The sequence below is a fragment of the Pseudophryne corroboree genome, chromosome 7 (assembly GCF_028390025.1).
Source record: "Pseudophryne corroboree isolate aPseCor3 chromosome 7, aPseCor3.hap2, whole genome shotgun sequence".
Classification (NCBI taxonomy): domain Eukaryota; kingdom Metazoa; phylum Chordata; class Amphibia; order Anura; family Myobatrachidae; genus Pseudophryne; species Pseudophryne corroboree.
Genome location: NC_086450.1, coordinates 513810570 through 513829830, shown reverse-complemented (window position 1 = coordinate 513829830; position 19261 = coordinate 513810570). Strand labels below are relative to the sequence as shown.

Sequence of the window (19261 nt, the reverse complement as noted above, 5' to 3'; positions counted from 1 at the left end):
TGGGGCGGGCGCCATCTTGTGTGTGGCAGCGAGGGGGCGGGTCCGCGAGCGAGGGGAGGCGTGGTGACGTGTGCACGCTCCAGCTGAGGGAACTTGGCGCGAAAGGCTCGTGCCTCCAACTGGACCGAGCCGTCGCGGAGAGAGAGAGAGACGGTCCGAGAGTGCCCCAGAGAGGGAGACAGCCTGATTGAGAGTGCCCCAGACAGGGAGACAGCCTGACTGAGTGCCCAGAGAGGGAGACATCCTGACTGAGAGAGTGCCCCAGAGAGGGAGACAGCCTGACTGAGAGAGTGCCCCAGAGAGGGAGACAGCCTGATTGAGAGAGTGCCCCAGACAGGTAGACAGCCTGACTGAGTGCCCAGAGAGGAATACAGCCTGACAGAGAGTGCCCCAGAGAGGGATACAGCCTGATTAAGAGAGGGGCAACCTGAGACAGCCTGACTGAGTGCCCGAGAGTGGGAGACGGCCTGACTAAGAAAGGGGCACCCTGAAAGACAGCCTGACTGAGGAGAGAGACAGTCCAAGACTGACTGATATAGGTACTCTAAGAGACACCCTGAATGAAGGAGGTACAGCCTGACCGAGAGACTGCCCAAGAGTCTGAGACAGCCTGACTGTGAGGGGGACACCCAGAGCGACAGCAGTGTCAGTCTGAGAGAGAGAGAGCGCGCAGCTTTAGAATGAGAGCGACATCTTGAGGAATAGCAGCAAGAGACGGTGGTCACAGGCCGAGAGACACCCCGAGGAATAGCAGCAGGAAAGAGACCACTGTCACAGGCTACGAGACACCCTGAGGAATAGCAGCAGGAGAGAGACAGTGGTCACAGGCTGAGAGACACCCTGAGAAATAGCATCAGTAGGGAGACCGTGGTAACAGGCTGAGGGACCCTCTGAGGAATAGAATTAGGACAGAAACCGGTCACAGGCTCACAGACACCATGAGGAATAGCAACAGGAGAGAGACAGCTGTCAAAGGCTGAAAGACACCCTGAGGAATAGCATCAGGCGAGAGACAGCTGTCACAGGCTGAAAGACACCCTGCGGAATAGCATCAGGAAAGAGACAGCTGTCACAGGCTCAGATACAGCTTGAGGAATAGAATCAGGAGAGAGACCGGTCACAGGCTGAGAAACACCCTTAGGAATAGCATCAGGAGAGAGACAGTGGTCACAGACTGAGATACCCTGAGGAATAGCATCAGAAGAGAGACAGTGGTCACAGGCTGAGACACCCTGAGGAATAGCATCAGGAGAGAGACAGTGGTCACAGGCTGAGACACCCTGAGGAATAGCATCAGGAGAGACAGTGGTCACAGGCTGAGACACCCTGAGGAATAGCATCAGGAGAGACAGCGGTCACAGGCTGAGAGACACCCTGAGGAATAGCATCAGGAGAGAGACAGCGGTCACAGACTGAGAGACACCCTGAGGAATAGCATCAGGAGAGAGACAGCGGTCACAGGCTGAGAGACACCCTGAGGAATAGCATCAGGAGAGAGATGGTGGTCACAGGCTGAGAGACACCCTGAGGAATAACATTAGGAGAGACAGCAGCCGCAGTCTGCGTGGTGGTTATATTCTACCTTAGAGATCATCTGAGGCACTACACACAGACTGCTTTAAAGAGTGTTCTGTGGAGAAGACCATGAGACTGTCTGACTGAATGGACCTGAGGCGGAGACAGACCACTAATAGATGGTGTTTTACCGGTGTCTTATGTGGCAATGTAATACACCGAGATACTTCACGTGGACCATAAGTGATGCTGCTGGGCACCAGGTAATCTCTTCCCGAGTGCTGTGCAGATACACTGGTGGTGGAACCTACCATGTCCTCATTATGACTCATGGCACTTATGCTTTGATGCTGTCTCTTCACTAAGTTGTGTTAGAGGCTACGATTATATTTCTCTGACGTCCTAGTGGATGCTGGGTACTCTGTAAGGACCATGGGGAATAGACGGGCTCCGCAGGAGACTGGGCACTCTAAAAGAAAGATTAGGTACTATCTGGTGTGCACTGGCTCCTCCCTCTATGCCCCTCCTCCAGACCTCAGTTAGAATCTGTGCCCGGCTCGAGCTGGTTGCACACTAGGGGCTCTCCTGAGCTTCTAGTAAAGAAAGTATTTGTTAGGTTTTTTATTTTCAGTGAGATCTGCTGGCAACAGACTCACTGCTACGAGGGACTTAGAGGAGAGAAGCGAACCTACCTGCTTGCAGCTAACTTGGGCTTCTAGGCTACTGGACACCATAAGCTCCAGAGGGATCGAACACAGGCCCAGCCTCGGTCGTCCGGTCCCGGAGCCGCGCCACCGTCCCCCTTGCAGAGCCAGAAGCAAGAAGAACATCCTGGAAATCGGCGGCTGAAGACTCCGGTCTTCATTAAGGTAGCGCACAGCACTGCAGCTGTGCGCCATTGCTCCCTATGCACACCACATACTCCGGTCACTGATGGGTGCAGGGCGCTGGGGGGGGGCGCCCTGGGCAGCAATTAGAGTACCTTACTTGGCGAACAGCACATAATATAGTCTAATAAACTATATGTGCAAAAATTCCCCGCCATAATAGAAATATAAGAGCGGGAGAAGTCTGCCGAGAAGGGGGCGGGGCTATCTCCCTCAGCACACTGGCGCCATTTCCTCTTCACAGCTCCGCTGGAAGTCAGCTCCCCAGGCTCTCCCCTGCAGTTTCCAGGCTCAAAGGGTAAAAAAGAGAGGGGGGGCACTAAATTTAGGTGCAAACTGGATATGTAAAGCAGCTATAGGGAAAAATCACTTTGTGTTAGTGTAAATCCCTGATTATATAGCGCTGTGGTGTGTGCTGGCATACTCTCTCTCTGTCTCCCCAAAGGACTTTGTGGGGTCCTGTCCTCAGTCAGAGCATTCCCTGTGTGTGTGCGGTGTGTCGGTACGGCTGTGTCGACATGTTTGATGAGGATGCTTATGTGGAGGCGGAGCAGGTTCCGATAAGTGTGATGTCACCCCCTGCGGGGTCGACACCTGAGTGGATGGATATGTGGAAGGTATTAACCGACAGTGTCAACTCCTTACATAAAAGGTTCGATGACGCAGCTTTAGGACAGCCGGCATCTCAGCCCGCGCCTGCCCAGGCATCTCGGAGGCCGTCAGGGGCTCAAATCACAGATGTCGACACGGAGTCTGACTCCAGTGTCGACGAGGATGAGACAAATATACAATCCACTAGGGCCATCCGATGTATGATTACGGCAATGAAAAATGTGTTGCACATTTCTGACATTAACCCGGTTACCACAAAAAAGGGTATTATGTTTGGGGAGAAAAAGCAGCCAGTGACTTTTCCCCCATCTGATGAGTTAAACGAATTGTGTGAAGAAGCGTGGGGTTCCCCAGATAAGAAACTAGTAATTTCTAAGCGGTCACTAATGGCGTACCCTTTCCCGCTAACGGATGGGTTACGCTGGGAGACATCCCCTAAGGTGGACAACGCTCACACGCCTAGCAAAAAAGGTGGCACTGCCGTCTCAGGATACGGCCGCCTTAAAGGAGCCTGCAGATAGAAAGCAGGAGGCTATCCTGAAGTCTGTGTATACACACTCAGGTACTATACTGAGACCTGCTATTGCTTCAGCATGGATGTGTAGTGCTGCAGCAGCATGGTCTGATTCCCTGTCAGATAACATTGATTCCCTTGACAGGGACACTATTTTGCTAACTATAGAGCATATTAAAGATGTAGTCTTATATATGAGAGATGCACAGAGGGACATTTGCCGGCTGGCATCTAGAATTAATGCAATGTCCATTTCTGCCAGGAGAGTATTATGGACTCGGCAGTGGACAGGTGATGCTGATTCTAAAAGGCACATGGAAGTTTTGCCTTATAAGGGTGAGGAATTGTTTGGGGACGGTCTCTCGGACCTCGTGTCCACAGCAACAGCTGGGAAGTCGACTTTTTTACCTCAGGTCCCCTCACAGCCTAAGAAAGCACCGTATTATCAAGTACAGTCCTTTCGGTCTCAGAAAGGCAAGCGGGTCAGAGGCGCGTCCTTTCTGCCCAGAGGCAGGGGTAGAGGGAAAAAGCTGCACCAGACAGCCAGTTCCCAGGAACAAATATCCTCCCCTGCTTCCACTAAGTCCACCGCATGACGCTGGGGCTCCACAGGTGGAGCCAGGTGCGGTGGGGGCCCGTCTCCGGAACTTCAGCGACCAGTGGGTTCGCTCACAGGTGGATCTCTGGGTTCTACAGGTATCTCAGGGATACAAGCTGGAGTTCGAGACGTCTCCCCCTCGCCGTTACCTCAAATCAGCCTTGCCTGCTACTCCCAAGGAAAGGGAGGTAGTACTGGCGGCAATTCACAAGCTGTACCTCCAGCAGGTGATAATCAAAGTTCCTCTCCTTCAACAGGGACGAGGTTACTATTCCACAATGTTTGTGATACCGAAACCAGACGGTTCGGTGAGACCCATTCTAAAATTGAAATCCTTGAACACTTATATAAGGAAGTTCAAGTTCAAAATAGAATCGCTCAGGGCGGTTATTGCAAGCCTGGAAGAGGGGGATATTATGGTGTCACTGGACATCATGGATGCTTACCTACATGTCCCCATTTACCCACCTCACCAGGAGTACCTCAAGGTTGTGGTACAGAACTGCCATTACCAATTCCAGACGTTGCCGTTTGGTCTGTCCACGGCACCGAGGGTGTGTTCCAAGGTAATGGCCAAAATGATGATACTCCTTCGACAGAAGGGAGTTATAATTATCCCGTACTTGGACGATCTCCTTATAAAGGTGAGGTCCAAGGAGCAGTCGTTGATCGGAGTAGCACTATCTCAGGAAGTGCTACAACAGCACGGCTGGATTCTGAATATCCCAAAGTCGCAGCTGGTTCATACGACGCGTCTGCTGATATTGGGCATGTTTCTGGACACAGAACAGTAGAAGGTTTCTCCCGGAGGAGAAGGCCAAGGAGTTGTCATCTCTGGTCAGAGACCTCCTGCAACCAAAACAGGTGTCGGTGCATCATTGCACGCGAATCCTGGAAAAGATGGTAGCTTCTTTCGAAGCAATTCCCTTTGGCAGGTTCCATGCAAGGAACTTTCAGTGGGACCTGTTAGACAAGTGAGGATCGCATCTTCAGATGCATCGGCTGATCACCCTGTCCCCGAGGGCCAGGGTGTCTCTGCTGTGGTGGCTGCAGAGTGCTCATCTTCTCGAGGGACGCTGATTCGGCATTCAGGACTGGGTCCTGGTGACCACGGATGCAAGCCTCCGAGGTTGGGGAGCAGTCGCTCAGGGAAGAAACTTCCAAGGACAATGGTTGAGTCAGGAGACTTCCCTACACACAAATATTCTGGACCTAAGGGCCATTAACAATGCCCTAAGGCAAGCAGAACCCCTGCTTCAAAACCAGCCGGTGCTGATTCAGTCAGACAACATCACGGCTGTCGCCCATGTAAACCGACAAGGCGGCACAAGAAGCCACAAGGATTCTCCCATGGGCGGAGTATCACGTGCTAACACTGTCAGCAGTGTTCATTCCGGGTGTGGAAAACTAGGAAGCAGACTTCCTCAGCAGGCACGACCTCCACCCGGGAGAGTGCGGACTTCATCCAGAAGTCTTCACGCAGATTGTGAACCATTGGGAATGGCCACAGGTGGACATGATGGCGTCCCGCATCAACAAAAAGCTAAAAAAGTATTGCGCCAGGTCAAGAGACCCTCAGGCGATAGCTGTGGACGCACTAGTGACACCGTGGGTGTACCATTCGGTTTATGTGTTCCCTCCTCTTCCTCTCATACCCACGGTACTGAGGATAGTAAGTAATAGAGGAGTAAGAACTATACTCGTAGTTCCGGATTGGCCAAGAAGAACTTGGTACCCAGAACTACAAGACATGTTCTCGGAGGACCCATGGCCTCTGTCTCTCAGACAGGACCTGTTACTGCAGGGGCCCTGTCTGTTCCAAGACTTACCGCGGCTGCGTTTGAAGGCTTGGCGGTTGAACGCCGGATCCTAACTGAAAAGGGCGTTCCAGATGAAGTGATTTCTACGCTGTTAAAGGCTAGGAAGGACGCTGCCTGAAGTTCAGACGTTGTTAAGGGAGTGCTGTATATTCAGCCCCTTTTTGTGCCTCCAGTGGCACCTTGGGATCTCAACGTAGTGTTGGATTTCCTAAAATCACATTGTTTTGAGCCACTTCAGAACGTGGAGTTGAAGTATCTCACGTGGAAAGTGGTCATATATATTTGGCCTTGGCTTCGGCTATGCGTGTGTCAGAATTGGCGGCTTTGTCGTGTGAAAGCCCTTATCTGATCTTCCATAGGGACAGGGCAGAATTGAGGATTCGTCCCCAATTTCTCCCTAAGGTGGTATCAGCGTTTCATTGAACCAACCTATTGTGGTGCCTGCGGCTACTCGGGACTTGGAGGCCTCCAAGTTGCTGGATGTAGTCCGGGCCCTGAAAATCTATGTTTCCAGGACGGCTAGAGTCAGAAATACTGACTCGATGTTTATCCTGCATGCACCCAACAAGCTGGGTGCTCCTGCTTCTAAGCAGACTATTGCTCGCTGGATCTGTAGCACGATTCACCTTGCACATTCTGCGGCTGGACTGCCGCATCCTAAATCAGTAAAAGCCCATTCCACGAGGAAGGGGGGCTCTTCTTGGGCGGCTGCCCAAGGGGTCTCGGCATTACAACTTTGCCGAGCTGCTACCTGGTCGGGGTCAAACACGTTTGCAAAATTCTACAAGTTTGATATCCTGGCTGAGAAGTACCTTGAGTTGCTCATTCGGTGCTGCAGAGTCATCCGCACTCTCCCGCCCGTTTGGGAACTTTGGTATAATCCCCATGGTCCTTACGGAGTACCCAGCATCCACTAGGACGTCAGAGAAAATAAGAATTTACTCACCGGTATTTCTATTTCTCGTAGTCCGTAGTGGATGCTGGGAGCCCGTCCCAAGTGCGGATTGTCTGCAATACTTGTATATAGTTATTGCTTAACTAAAGGGTTATGAGCCATCTGTTCAGTGAGGCTCAGTTGTTATTCATACTGTTAACTGGGTATAGTTCTCACGAGTTGTACGGTGTGATTGGTGTGGCTGGTATGAGTCTTACCCTGGATTCCAAATCCTTTCCTTGTAGTGTCAGCTCTTCCGGGCACAGTTTCCCTAACTGAGGTCTGGAGGAGGGGCATAGAGGGAGGAGCCAGTGCACACCAGATAGTACCTAATCTTTCTTTTAGAGTGCCCAGTCTCCTGCGGAGCCCGTCTATTCCCTATGGTCCTTACGGAGTACCCAGCATCCACTACGGACTACGAGAAATAGAATTACCGGTGAGTAAATTCTTATTAAATAAATTGCATTGTAGCATGGTGATCAGCGTTGCTGTCTCAGTCCTGGGGAGAAGAAGGTTGATTCCTGACTATTGCTGTGTACACACTGGCTGGTATATCGCCGCCAACATATTGTGTTGGCCCTGCAGTACAACTGATGGCCGAAATATCTGCAGATATATCGACGCATTGTGCTGTGTGTACAGGTGTCAACCGCCCTTACACTTTCTCCGAGGGCCAACAGCACAACTGGTTAGGCAAATTAAAATGTCGCCCCCACTACATGACAGGGACCGACATATTGAGCGGTCAATTGGTTAGTTTGTACAGTTACGTAAATCGGAGTGGTGAGAAGTCCACTGACATATCTGTCAGGTATGTACCAAGCCTAAGGCCCACTTTGTGTATTCATGGTTGTGTGAATTTCCTACCACATGCTGACTTGTTATTTGCCTGCTGACTAAATTGTGCTCTAGCGTGTAAGCACTGATGGGCTGGCAACGGCCTTTGGAAGGGCACAATTGCAGCATGGCGTTTGATCCTTTGCAAACTATTGGTTGGCTTAGCTATTGATGGTGTACTTATTTATTAACAGTTTCTCTAACGTCCTAGAGGATGCTGGGACTCCGTAAGGACCATGGGGATAGACGGGCTCCGCAGGAGACATGGGCACTTCAAGAAAGACTTTGACTCTGGGTGTGCACTGGCTACTCCCTCTATGCCCCTCCTCCAGACCTCAGTTTGATACTGTGCCCAGTGGAGACTGGGTGCATTTCAGGAGCTCTCCTGAGTTTCCTGTAAAGAAAGCATTTTAGTTAGGTTTTTTATTTTCAGGGAGCCTGCTGGCAGCAGACTCCCTGCATCGAGGGACTGAGGAGAGAGAAGCAGACCCACGTCTCTGAGTTTCAGGGCTCTGTTTCTTAGGCTACTGGACACCATTAGCTCCAGAGGGATCGGTACGCAGGTCTCACCCTCGCCGTCCGTCCCAGAGCCGCGCCGCCGTCCTCCTCGCAGAGCCGGAAGAAAGAAGCCGGGTGAGTATGTGAGGAAAAGACATCACAGGCGGCAGAAGACTTCAGGATCTTCACTGAGGTAACGGACAGCACTGCAGCTGTGCGCCATTGCTCCCATTCACCTCACACACCTCGGTCACTGTAAGGCGCAGGGGGGGCGCCCTGGGCAGCAATATAAACCTCTCCTGTGGCATATACTGTATGTATATATACATGTACAGCTGGCACTGTACATGTATATAAAGAGCCCCCGCCATGTTATTAGAAATTTTGAGCGGGACAGAAGCCTGCCGCCGAGGGGGCGGGGCTTCTCCATCACTCACCAGCGCCCTTTTTCTCCACAGCACCACTGAGAGGAAGCTCCCCGGACTCTCCCCTGCTTGACACACGGTGAAAGAAGGGTTTTAAAGTAGAGGGGAGGGGGGCACATAATTGGCGCATATACATAACAAAAGCGCTACTGGGTAAACATACTGTGTTTTTTCCTGGGTCATATAGCGCTTTGGTGTGTGCTGGCATACTCTCTCTCTGTCTCTCCAAAGGGCCTGGTGGGGAACCTGTCTTCAGAAAAGAGCTTCCCTGTGTGTGTGTGGGGTGTGTCGGTACGCGTGTGTCGACATGTCTGAGATTGAAGGCTCACCTAAGGAGGAGGGGGAGTGTATGAATGTTAGGTCTCCGTCGGCAGTGCCGACACCTGACTGGATGGATATGTGGAATGTTTTAAGTGCTAATGTTAATTTATTGCACAAAAGATTAGATGAAGCTGGGTTACAGTCAGGGAGTCAACCCATGCCTGTCCCAATGTCGCCTGGTGGACCTTCGGGGTCTCAGAAGCGCCCACTATCCCAAATAGTTGACACAGATACCGACACGGCTTCAGACTCCAGTGTCGACTACGATGATGCAAAATTACAGCCAAGGGTGGCTAAATGTATTCGATATATGATTATCGCTATAAAAGATGTTTTGCATATCACTGAGGAACCCCCTGTCCCTGACACGAGGGTACACATGTATAAGGGAAAGAAACCTGAGGTCACCTTTCCCTCCTCACATGAGCTGAACGAATTATGCGAAAAAGCGTGGGAAACTCCAGACAAAAAACTGCAGATTCCCAAAAGGATTCTAATAGCGTATCCTTTCCCGTCACAGGACAGAATACGGTGGGAACCCTCCCCTAGGGTAGACAAAGCTTTGACACGCTTATCAAAAAAGATAGCGCTTCCATCCCAAGATACGGCTACCCTCAAGGATCCTGCTGACCGCAAGCAGGGGGTTACCTTGAAGTCCATTTACACATTCTGGTACGTTACTCAGACCGGCTATTGCGTCGGCCTGGGTTTGTAGTGCTGTAGCAGCATGGACAGATTCCTTATCAGCGGATATTGAGACCCTTGATAAGGATACCATTTTAATGACCCTAGGGTATATCAAAGATGCTGTCTTATATATGAGGGATGCTCAAAGAGACATTAGTTTACTGGGTTCCAGAATAAACGCTATGTCTATATCTGCTAGGCGTGTCTTATGGACCCGACAGTGGACAGGTGATGCCGACTCCAAGAGGCATATGGAGTTGTTGCCTTACAAGGGTGAGGAATTGTTTGGAGAGGGCCTCTCGGACCTCGTCTCCACGGCTACGGCAGGTAAATCGAATTTTTTGCCATATATTCCATCACAATCTAAGAAAGCGCCTCATTATCAATTGCAGTCCTTTCGTTCCAATAAAATCAAGAGAGTACGTGGATCGTCCTTTCTTGGCAGAGGGAAAAAGCTGCACAACACAGCTAGTTCCCAGGAACAGAAGTCCTCCCCAGCCTCTGTAAAATCCACCGCATGATGCTGGGGCTCCCCTGAGGGAGTCCGCTCCAGTGGGGGCACGTCTTCGACTGTTCAGCCACATCTGGGTTCACTCACAGGTGGATCCCTGGGCAATAGAAATTGTTACCCAGGGTTACAAGCTGGAATTCGAAGAGGTGCCTCCTCGCCGGTTTTTCAAATCGGCCCTACTGACTTCCCCCCTGGAAAGAGAGAGAGTGTTACATGCGATTCACAAATTGTGTCTTCAACAAATGGTGGTAGAGGTTCCCCTGCTTCAAAGAGGGAAGGGGTACTACTCAACTCTATTTGTGGTCCCGAAACCGGACGGTTCGGTCAGACCCATTTTGAATTTAAAATCCCTGAACCTTTACTTAAAACGGTTCAAGTTCAAGATGGAAACGCTCAGAGCGGTCATCGCCAGCCTGGAAGGGGGAGATTTTATGGTATCTCTGGACATAAAGGATGCATACCTGCATGTTCCCATATATCCTCATCAGGCGTACCTGAGATTTGCGGTACAGGATTGACATTACCAATTTCAGACGTTGCCGTTTGGGCTTTCCACAGCCCCAAGAATTTTCACCAAGGTAATGGCGGAAATGATGGTGCTCCTGCGCAAGCAGGGTGTCACAATTATCCCATACTTGGACGATCTCCTCATAAAAGCGAGATCATGGGAGAAGTTGCTGAACAGCGTATCACTTTGACTGAATGTGTTACAGCGACACGGTTGGGTACTCAATCTTCCAAAGTCGCAGCTGAATCCTACAACTCGTCTGCTCTTCTTGGGCATGATTCTGGACACAGACCAGAAGAGGGTTTTTCTTCCGACAGAAAAGGCGCAGGAACTTATGACTCTAGTCATGATCCTGTTGAAGCCAAAACAAGTGTCAGTGCATCATTGCACTCAAGTCCTGGGAAAAATGGTGGCGACATACGAAGCCATTCCCTACGGCAGATTCCACGCAAGACCATCCAGTGGGACCTATTGGACAAATGGTCCTGGTCACATCTGCAAATGCATCAGCGGATCACCCTGTCCCCCAGGGCCAGAGTATCTCTCCTGTGGTGGCTGAAAAGTGCTCACCTTCTAGAGGGCTGCAGGTTCGGCATTCAGGACTGGATCCTGGTGACCACGGACGCGAGCCTCCGAGGTTGGGGAGCAATCACACAGGGAAGAAACTTCCAAGGCCTTTGGTCAAGTCAAGAGGCTTGTCTTCACATCAACATCCTGGAACTAATGGCCATATACAATGCCCTACGTCAAGCGGAGATCTTACTTCGCGATCGACCAGTTCTGATCCGGTCAGACGTCACCGCAGTAGCTCATGTAAACCGCCAAGGCGGCACAAGGAGCAGAGTGGCGATGGCGGAAGCCACCAGAATTCTTCGCTGGGCGGAGAATCATGTAAGCGCTCTGTCAGCAGTGTTCATTCCGGGAGTGGACAACTGGGAAGCAGACTTCCTCTTCAGACACGACCTGCATCCGGGAGAGTGGGGACTTCATCAGGACGTCTTCGCGCAGATTGCAAGTCAGTGGGGACTGCCCCAAATAGACATGATGGCGTCCCAAGAGACCCTCAGGCGGTAGCTGTGGACGCCCTAGTGACACCGTGGGTGTTCCAGTCGGTCTATGTGTTTCCTCCTCTTCCTCTCATACCCAAGGTGTTGAGGATAATAAGAAAAAGAGGAGTGAGAACAATACTCAATGTTCCGGATTGGCCACGAAGGACCTGGTATCCGGATCTGCAGGAAATGCTCACAGAAGATCCGTGGCCTCTTCCTCTAAGGCAGGACCTGTTACAACAAGGTCCCTGTCTGTTCCAAGACTTACCGCGGCTGCGTTTGACGGCATGGCGGTTGAACACCGGATCCTAGCGGAAAAGGGTATTCCGGAGGAGGTCATTCCTACGCTAATAAAGGCTAGGAAGGACGTGACATCTAAACATTATCACCGAATATGGCGAAAATATGTTTCTTGGTGTGAGGCCAGGAATGCTCCTACGGAAGAATTCCACCTAGGCCGTTTTCTTCACTTCCTACAAACTGGAGTGAATTTGGGCCTAAAATTAGGCTCCATTAAAGTTCAGATTTCGGCCTTATCCATTTTCTTTCAAAGGGAATTGGCCTCTTTACCTGAAGTACAGACTTTTGTGAAGGGAGTACTGCATATTCAGCCTCCTTTTGTACCTCCGGTGGCGCCTTGGGACCTTAACGTGGTGTTAAGTTTCCTTAAGTCACATTGGTTTGAACCACTTAAAACAGTGGAGTTGAAATATCTCACTTGGAAGGTGTTCATGTTGCTAGCCTTGGCTTCGGCTAGGCGAGTTTCGGAATTGGCGGCTTTATCACATAAAAGACCCTATCTTGTTTTCCATATGGATAGAGTGGAATTGCGGACCCGTCCTCAATTCCTACCTAAGGTGGTCTCATCCTTTCACATGAACCAACCTATTGTCGTGTCTGTGGCTACACGTGACTTGGAGGATTCCGAGTCCCTTGATGTGGTCAGGGCTTTGAAAATTTACGTGGCCAGAACGGCTAGGATCAGAAAAACAGAAGCACTGTTTGTCCTGTATGCAGCTAACAAGGTTGGCGGCCCTGCTTCAAAGCAGACTATTGCTCGCTGGATCTGTAACACGATTCAGCAGGCGCATTCTACGGCAGGATTACCGTTACCGAAATCGGTTAGGGCCCATTCCACTAGGAAGGTGGGCTCGTCTTGGGCGGCTGCCCGAGGGGTCTCGGCACTACAACTGTGCCGAGCTGCTACTTGGTCGGGGTCAAACACCTTTGCAAAGTTCTATAAGTTTGATACCCTGGCTGAGGAGGACCTCCTGTTTGCTCAATCGGTGCTGCAGAGTCATCCGCACTCTCCCGCCCGGTTGGGAGCTTTGGTATAATCCCCATGGTCCTTACGGAGTCCCAGCATCCTCTAGGACGTTAGAGAAAATAAGATTTTAAACCTACCGGTAAATCTTTTTCTCTAACGTCCTAGTGGATGCTGGGAACTCCGTAAGGACCATGGGGAATAGCGGGCTCCGAAGGAGGCTGGGCACTCTAGAAAGATCTTAGACTACCTGGTGTGCACTGGCTCCTCCCACTATGACCCTCCTCCAAGCCTCAGTTAGATTTCGTGCCCGGACGAGGTTGGATGCACACTAGGGGCTCTCCTGAGCTCTTAGAAAGTTATAGTCTTAGAATTTGTTCTTTTCAGTGAGACCTGCTGGCAACAGGCTCACTGCAGCGAGGGACTAAGGGGAGAAGAAGCGAACTCGCCTGCTTGCAGCCGGATTGGGCTTCTTAGGCTACTGGACACCATTAGCTCCAGAGGGATCGACCGCAGGCCCAGCCTTGATGTTCGGTCCCGGAGCCGCGCCGCCGTCCCCCTTACAGAGCCAGAAGCAAGAAGATGGTCCGGAAAATCGGCGGCATGAAGACTCAGTCTTCACCAAGGTAGCGCACAGCACTGCAGCTGTGCGCCATTGCTCCTCTCACACACTTCATACTCCGGTCACTGAGGGTGCAGGGCGCTGGGGGGGGGCGCCCTGAGGCAGCAATAAAAACACCTTGGCTGGCAAAAATACCTCAATATATAGCCCCAGGGGCTATATATGAGGTAAATACCCCTGCCAGAAGTCCATAAAAAACGGGAGAATAGGCCGCGAAAAAGGGGCGGAGCCTATCTCCTCAGCACACTGGCGCCATTTTCCCTCACAGCTCCGTTGGAGGGAAGCTCCCTGGCTCTCCCCTGCAGTCTACAAGGGTTAAAAAAAGAGAGAGGGGGCACTAAATTTAGGCGCAGTATACATTATATATATATAGATATAAAGCTATAGGGGACATAACTCAGTTAGTCCCTGCAGTATATAGCGCTCTGGTGTGTGCTGGCATACTCTCACTCTGTCCCCCCAAAGGGCTTTTGTGGGTCCTGTCCTCGTTTAGAGCATTCCCTGTGTGTCTGCGGTGTGTCGGTACGGCTGTGTCGACATGTTGAATGAGGAGGCTTATATGGTGACGGAACAGAGGCCGATATATGTGATGTCGCCCCCTGTGGGGCCAACACCAGAGTGGATAGAGAGGTAAAAGGTATTAACCGACAGTGTCAACTCCTTACATAAAAGGGTGGATGACGTAACAGCTGTGGGACAGCCGGCTTCGCAGCCCGCGCCTGCCCAGGCGTCTCAAAGGCCATCAGGGGCTCAAAAACGCCCGCTCTCTCAGATGGCAGACACAGATGTCGACACGGAGTCTGACTCCAGTGTCGACAAGGTGGAGACATATACACAATCCAATCCGTGACTTGATCCCGGCAATAAAAAATGTGTTATACATTTCTGACTTTAACCTCTATAAATGGGTTTTAGGTTTGGGGAGAAAAAACAGGCAGTGTTTTGTTCCCCCATCAGATGAATAAATGAAGTGTGTGAAAAGCGTGGGTTCCCCCGTTAAGAAACTGGTAATTTATAAAAAGTTACTGATGGCGTACCCTTTCCCGCCAGGAGGATAAGTTACGCTGGGAGATATCCCCTAGGGTGGATAAGGCGCTCACACGTTTGTCAAAAAAGGTGGCACTGCCGTCTTAGGATACGGCCACTTTAATAGGTACCTGTTGATAAAAAAAACAGGAGGCTATCCTGAAGTCTGTATTTACACACTCAGGTACTAGACTGAGACCTGCAGATAGTGCTGCTGCAGCGTGGTTGGTGACCCTGTCAAACAGGGATAATAGTTGGCAAACATAAAAACATATTAAAGACGTTGTCTTATATATGGGGGATGCACAGAGGGATATTTTGCCGGCTGGCATCCAAAATAAATGTAATGTCCATTCTGTCAGGAGGGTATTAGAGACCTGTCACTGGACAGGTGATGCTGACTTAAAAAGCGCATAGAGAGCCTTATAAGAGTGAGGAATTATTTGGGGATGGTCTCTGGGACCTCGTATCCACAGCAACTGCTGGGAAGAAATAATTTTACCTCCGGTTTCCTCACAGAAAAAGGTACAGTCCTTTCGGCTTCAGAAAAGCAAGCGGGTCAAATGGCGCTTCCTTTCTGTACAGAGACAAGGGTAGAGGGAAAAAGCTGCACCAGTCAGCCTGTTCCCAGAATCAAGATTCTTCCCCCGCCTCCTGTGAGTACACACCATGACGCGGGTGCTCCACAGGTGTAGCCAGGTACGGTGGGGGGCCGCCTCAAAAATTTCAGCAATTAGTGGGCTCGCTCACAGGTGGATCCCTGTTTCTTCCAAGTAGTATTTCAGGGGTACAAGCTGGAATTAGAGATGTCTCCCCCCAGCCGTTTCCTAAAATATGCCTTGCTGACAACTCCCTCAAGCAGGGAGGCTGTGCTAGAGGCAATTAATAAGCGGTATTCCCAGCAGGTAATACTCAAGGTGCCCCTACTTCAACAAGGACGGGGTTACTATTCCACACGGGTTGGGGTACCGAAACCGCATGGTTCGGTGTGACCCATTTTATATTTAAAATCCTTGAACATAAAAAAAATTCAAGTTCAAGATGGAATCGCTCAGGGCGGTTATTGCAAGCCTGGACGAGGGGGATTACATGGTATCCCGGGACATCAAGGATGCTTACCTGCATGTCCCCATTTACCATCCTCGCCAGGAGTACCTCAGATTTGTGGTACAGGATTACCATTACCAAGTCCAGACACTGCCGTTTGGACTGTACATGGCACCGAGGGTGTTTTATCAAGGTAATGGCCGAAATGATGATACTACTTCAAAAAAAAGGGAGTTGTAATTATCCCGTAATTGGACAATCTCGTTATAAGGGCGAGGTCCAAGGAGCAGTTGGTAGTCGGGGTAGCACTATTTTGGAAAGTGCTACAACAGCATAGGTGGATTCTAAACAGTCCAAAGTCACAGCTGGTTCCTATGACACGTCTACTGTTCCTGGGGATGGTTCTGGACATAAACCAGAAATAGTGTTTCTCCCGGAGGAGAAAGCCAAGGAGTTGTCATCTCTAGTCAGAGACCTCCTGAAACCAAAATAGGTAGCGGTGCATCATTGCACGCGAGTCCTGGGAAAAATGGTAGCTTCTTACGAAGCAATCCCATTAGGCAGGTTCCATACAAGAACTTTTCAGAGGGACCTGTTGGACAAGTGGTCCGGATCGCATCTTCCGATGCATAGGCTGATAACCCTGTCTCCAAGGACCAGGGTATCTCTACTGTGGTGGCTGCAGAGTGCCCATCTTCAAGAGGGCCGCAGGTTCGGCATACAGGACTAGGTCCTAGTGACCATGGATTCCAGCCTTTGAGGCTGGGGGGCAGTCACATAGGGAAGAAACTTCCAGGGACTTTGGTCAAGTCAGGTTATTTCCCTACACATAAATATTCTGGATCTGAGGGCCATTTACAATGCCCTGAGGCCAGCAAGGCCTCTGCTTCAAAACCAGCCGGTACTGATCCAATCAGACAACATCACGGCAGTCGCCCATGTAATCAACAGGGCGGCACAAAAAGCAGGATGGCGATGGCAGAAGCCACAAGGATTCTCCGATAGGCGGAAAATCATGTGTTAGCACTGTCAGCAGTGTTCATTCCCGGAGTGGACAACTGGGAAGCAGTTCTTCTCAACAGACACGACCTCCACCCGGGAGAATGGGGACTTCCTCCAGAAGTCTTCCAATAGGATTGTACACCATTGGGAAAGGCCACAGGTGGACATGATGGCGTCCCGCCTTAACAAAAAGCTATAAAAGATATTGCTCCAGGTCAAGGGACCCTCAGGCGATAGCTATGGACGCTCTGGTAACACCGTGGGTGTACCAGTCGGTTTAGGTGTTCTCCCCTCTGCCTCTCATACCAAAGGTACTGAGAATAATAAGAAGGCGAGGAGTAAGAACGATACTCGTGGATGGCCAAGAAGAGCTTGGTACCCAGAACTTCAAGAATTTATATCAGAGGACCAATGGCCTCTGCCACTCAGTCAGGACCTGCGGCAGCAGGGGCCCTGTCTGTTCCAAGACTTACCGCGGCTGCGTTTGACGGCATGGCGGTTGAACGCCGGATCCTGAAGGAAAAGGGTATTCCGGAGGAAGTAATTCCTACGCTAACTAAAGCCAGGAAAGAGGTTACAGCAACTCATTATCACCGCATATGGCGAAAATATGTTGCATGGTGTGAGGCCGAAAGGGCCCCAACAGAGGAATTTCAACTAGGTCGATTTCTGCATTTCCTGCAAGCAGGAGTGACTATGGGCCTTAAATTGGGTTCCATTAAGGTACAGATCTCGGCTCTGTCGATTTTCTTTCAAAAAGGAACTAGCTTCAGTACCTGAAGTTCAGACATTTATAAAAGGAGTGCTGCATAGTCAGCCCCCGTTTGTGCCTCCTGTGGCACCTTGGGATCTCAACGTGGTGTTGAGTTTTCTTAAAATCACTTTGGTTTGAACCACTAAAAACCGTGGATCTGAAATATCTCACATGGAAGGTGGTTATGTTATTTGCCTTGGCTTCTGCCAGGCGAGTATCAGAATTGGCGGCTTTGTCTTGTAAAAGCCCTTATTTGATTTTCCATATGGATAGGGCAGAATTGAGGACTCGTTCCCAGTTTCTCCCTAAGGTGGTGTCAGCGTTTCACCTGAACCAGCCTATTGTGGTGCCTGCGGCTACTAAGGATTTGGAGGACTCCAAGTTGCTAGACGTTGTCAGGTCCCTGAAAATATGTTTCCAGGACGGCTGGAGTCAGAAAATCTGACTCGCTGTTTATCCTATATGCACCCAACAAGCTGGGTGCTCCTGCTTCTAAGCAGACTATTGCTCGTTGGATTTGTAGTACAATTCAGCTTGCACATACTGTGGCAGGCCTGCCACAGCCAAAATCTGTCAATGCCCATTCCACAAGGAAGGTGGGCTCATCTTGGGCGGCTGCCCGAGGGGTCTCGGCTTTACAACTTTGCCGAGCAGCTACTTGGTCAGGGGCAAACACGTTTGCAAAATTCTACAAATTTGATACCCTGGCTGAGGAGGACCTGGAGTTCTCTCATTCGGTGCTGCAGAGTCATCCGCACTCTCCCGCCCGTTTGGGAGCTTTGGTATAATCCCCATGGTCCTTACGGAGTTCCCAGCATCCACTAGGACGTTAGAGAAAATAAGAATTTACTCACCGGTAATTCTATTTCTCGTAGTTCGTAGTGGATGCTGGGCGCCCATCCCAAGTGCGGTTTATCTGCATTACTTGTACATAGTTATTGTTAACTAAATCGGGTTATTGTTGAGCCATCTGTTGAGAGGCTCTATTGTTTCATACTGTTAACTGTGTTTCATATCTCGAGTTGTACGGTGTGATTGGTGTGGCTGGTATGAGTCTTACCCGGGATTCAATATCCTTCCTTATTGTGTACGCTCGTCCGGGCACAGTACCTAACTGAGGCTTGGAGGAGGGTCATAGTGGGAGGAGCCAGTGCACACCAGGTAGTCTAAGATCTTTCTAGAGTGCCCAGCCTCCTTCGGAGCCCGCTATTCCCCATGGTCCTTACGGAGTTCCCAGCATCCACTACGGACTACGAGAAATAGAATTACCGGTGAGTAAATTCTTATTTTCTCGTAGTCCGTAGAGCAGGCATTCCCAACCACGGTCCTCAAGGCACACCAACAGTGCAGGTTTTAGTGATATCCAGGCTGCAGCACAGATGGTTGAATCAAAATAACTGAGCTACTAATTAAGTCACCTGTGCTGCAGCCTGGATATCACTAAAACATGCACTGTTGGTGTGCCTTGAGGACCGTGGTTGGGAATGCCTGCCGTAGAGGATGCTGGGCGCCCGTCCCAAGTGCGGACTACTTCTGCAAGACTTGTATATAGTTATTGCTTACATAAGGGTTATGTTATGGTTCAACGGTTTTGAACTGATATGTTGTTTTTCATACTGTTAACTAGATAGTATATCACAAGTTATACGGTGTGATTGGTGTGGCTGGTATGAATCTTGCCCTTGGATTAACAAAAATCCTTTCCTCGTACTGTCCGTCTCCTCTGGGCACAGTTTCTCTAACTGAGGTCTGGAGGAGGGGTATAGAGGGAGGAGCCAGTGCACACCCAGAGTCAAAGTCTTTCTTGAAGTGCCCATGTCTCCTGCGGAG

The 19261-nt window shown here is 50.4% G+C and overlaps 1 protein-coding gene across 2 annotated transcripts in view; it reads left to right on the top strand.

Annotated features, from left to right (window-relative positions):
• Window positions 1-36: 36 nt before the first annotated feature.
• PKMYT1 (protein kinase, membrane associated tyrosine/threonine 1) overlaps window positions 37-19261 on the top strand; it is a 118752-nt gene continuing 99527 nt past the window's right edge. Inside the window, exon 1 of one of the 2 annotated variants that reach the window (XM_063935476.1) lies at window positions 37-1778. In XM_063935476.1, coding sequence (XP_063791546.1) covers window positions 1695-1778 — 84 coding nt within the window. In that variant the 5' untranslated portion in view covers window positions 37-1694. The remainder of the gene's footprint in view (window positions 1779-19261) is intronic. The other variant, XM_063935475.1, reaches the window with a different exon arrangement.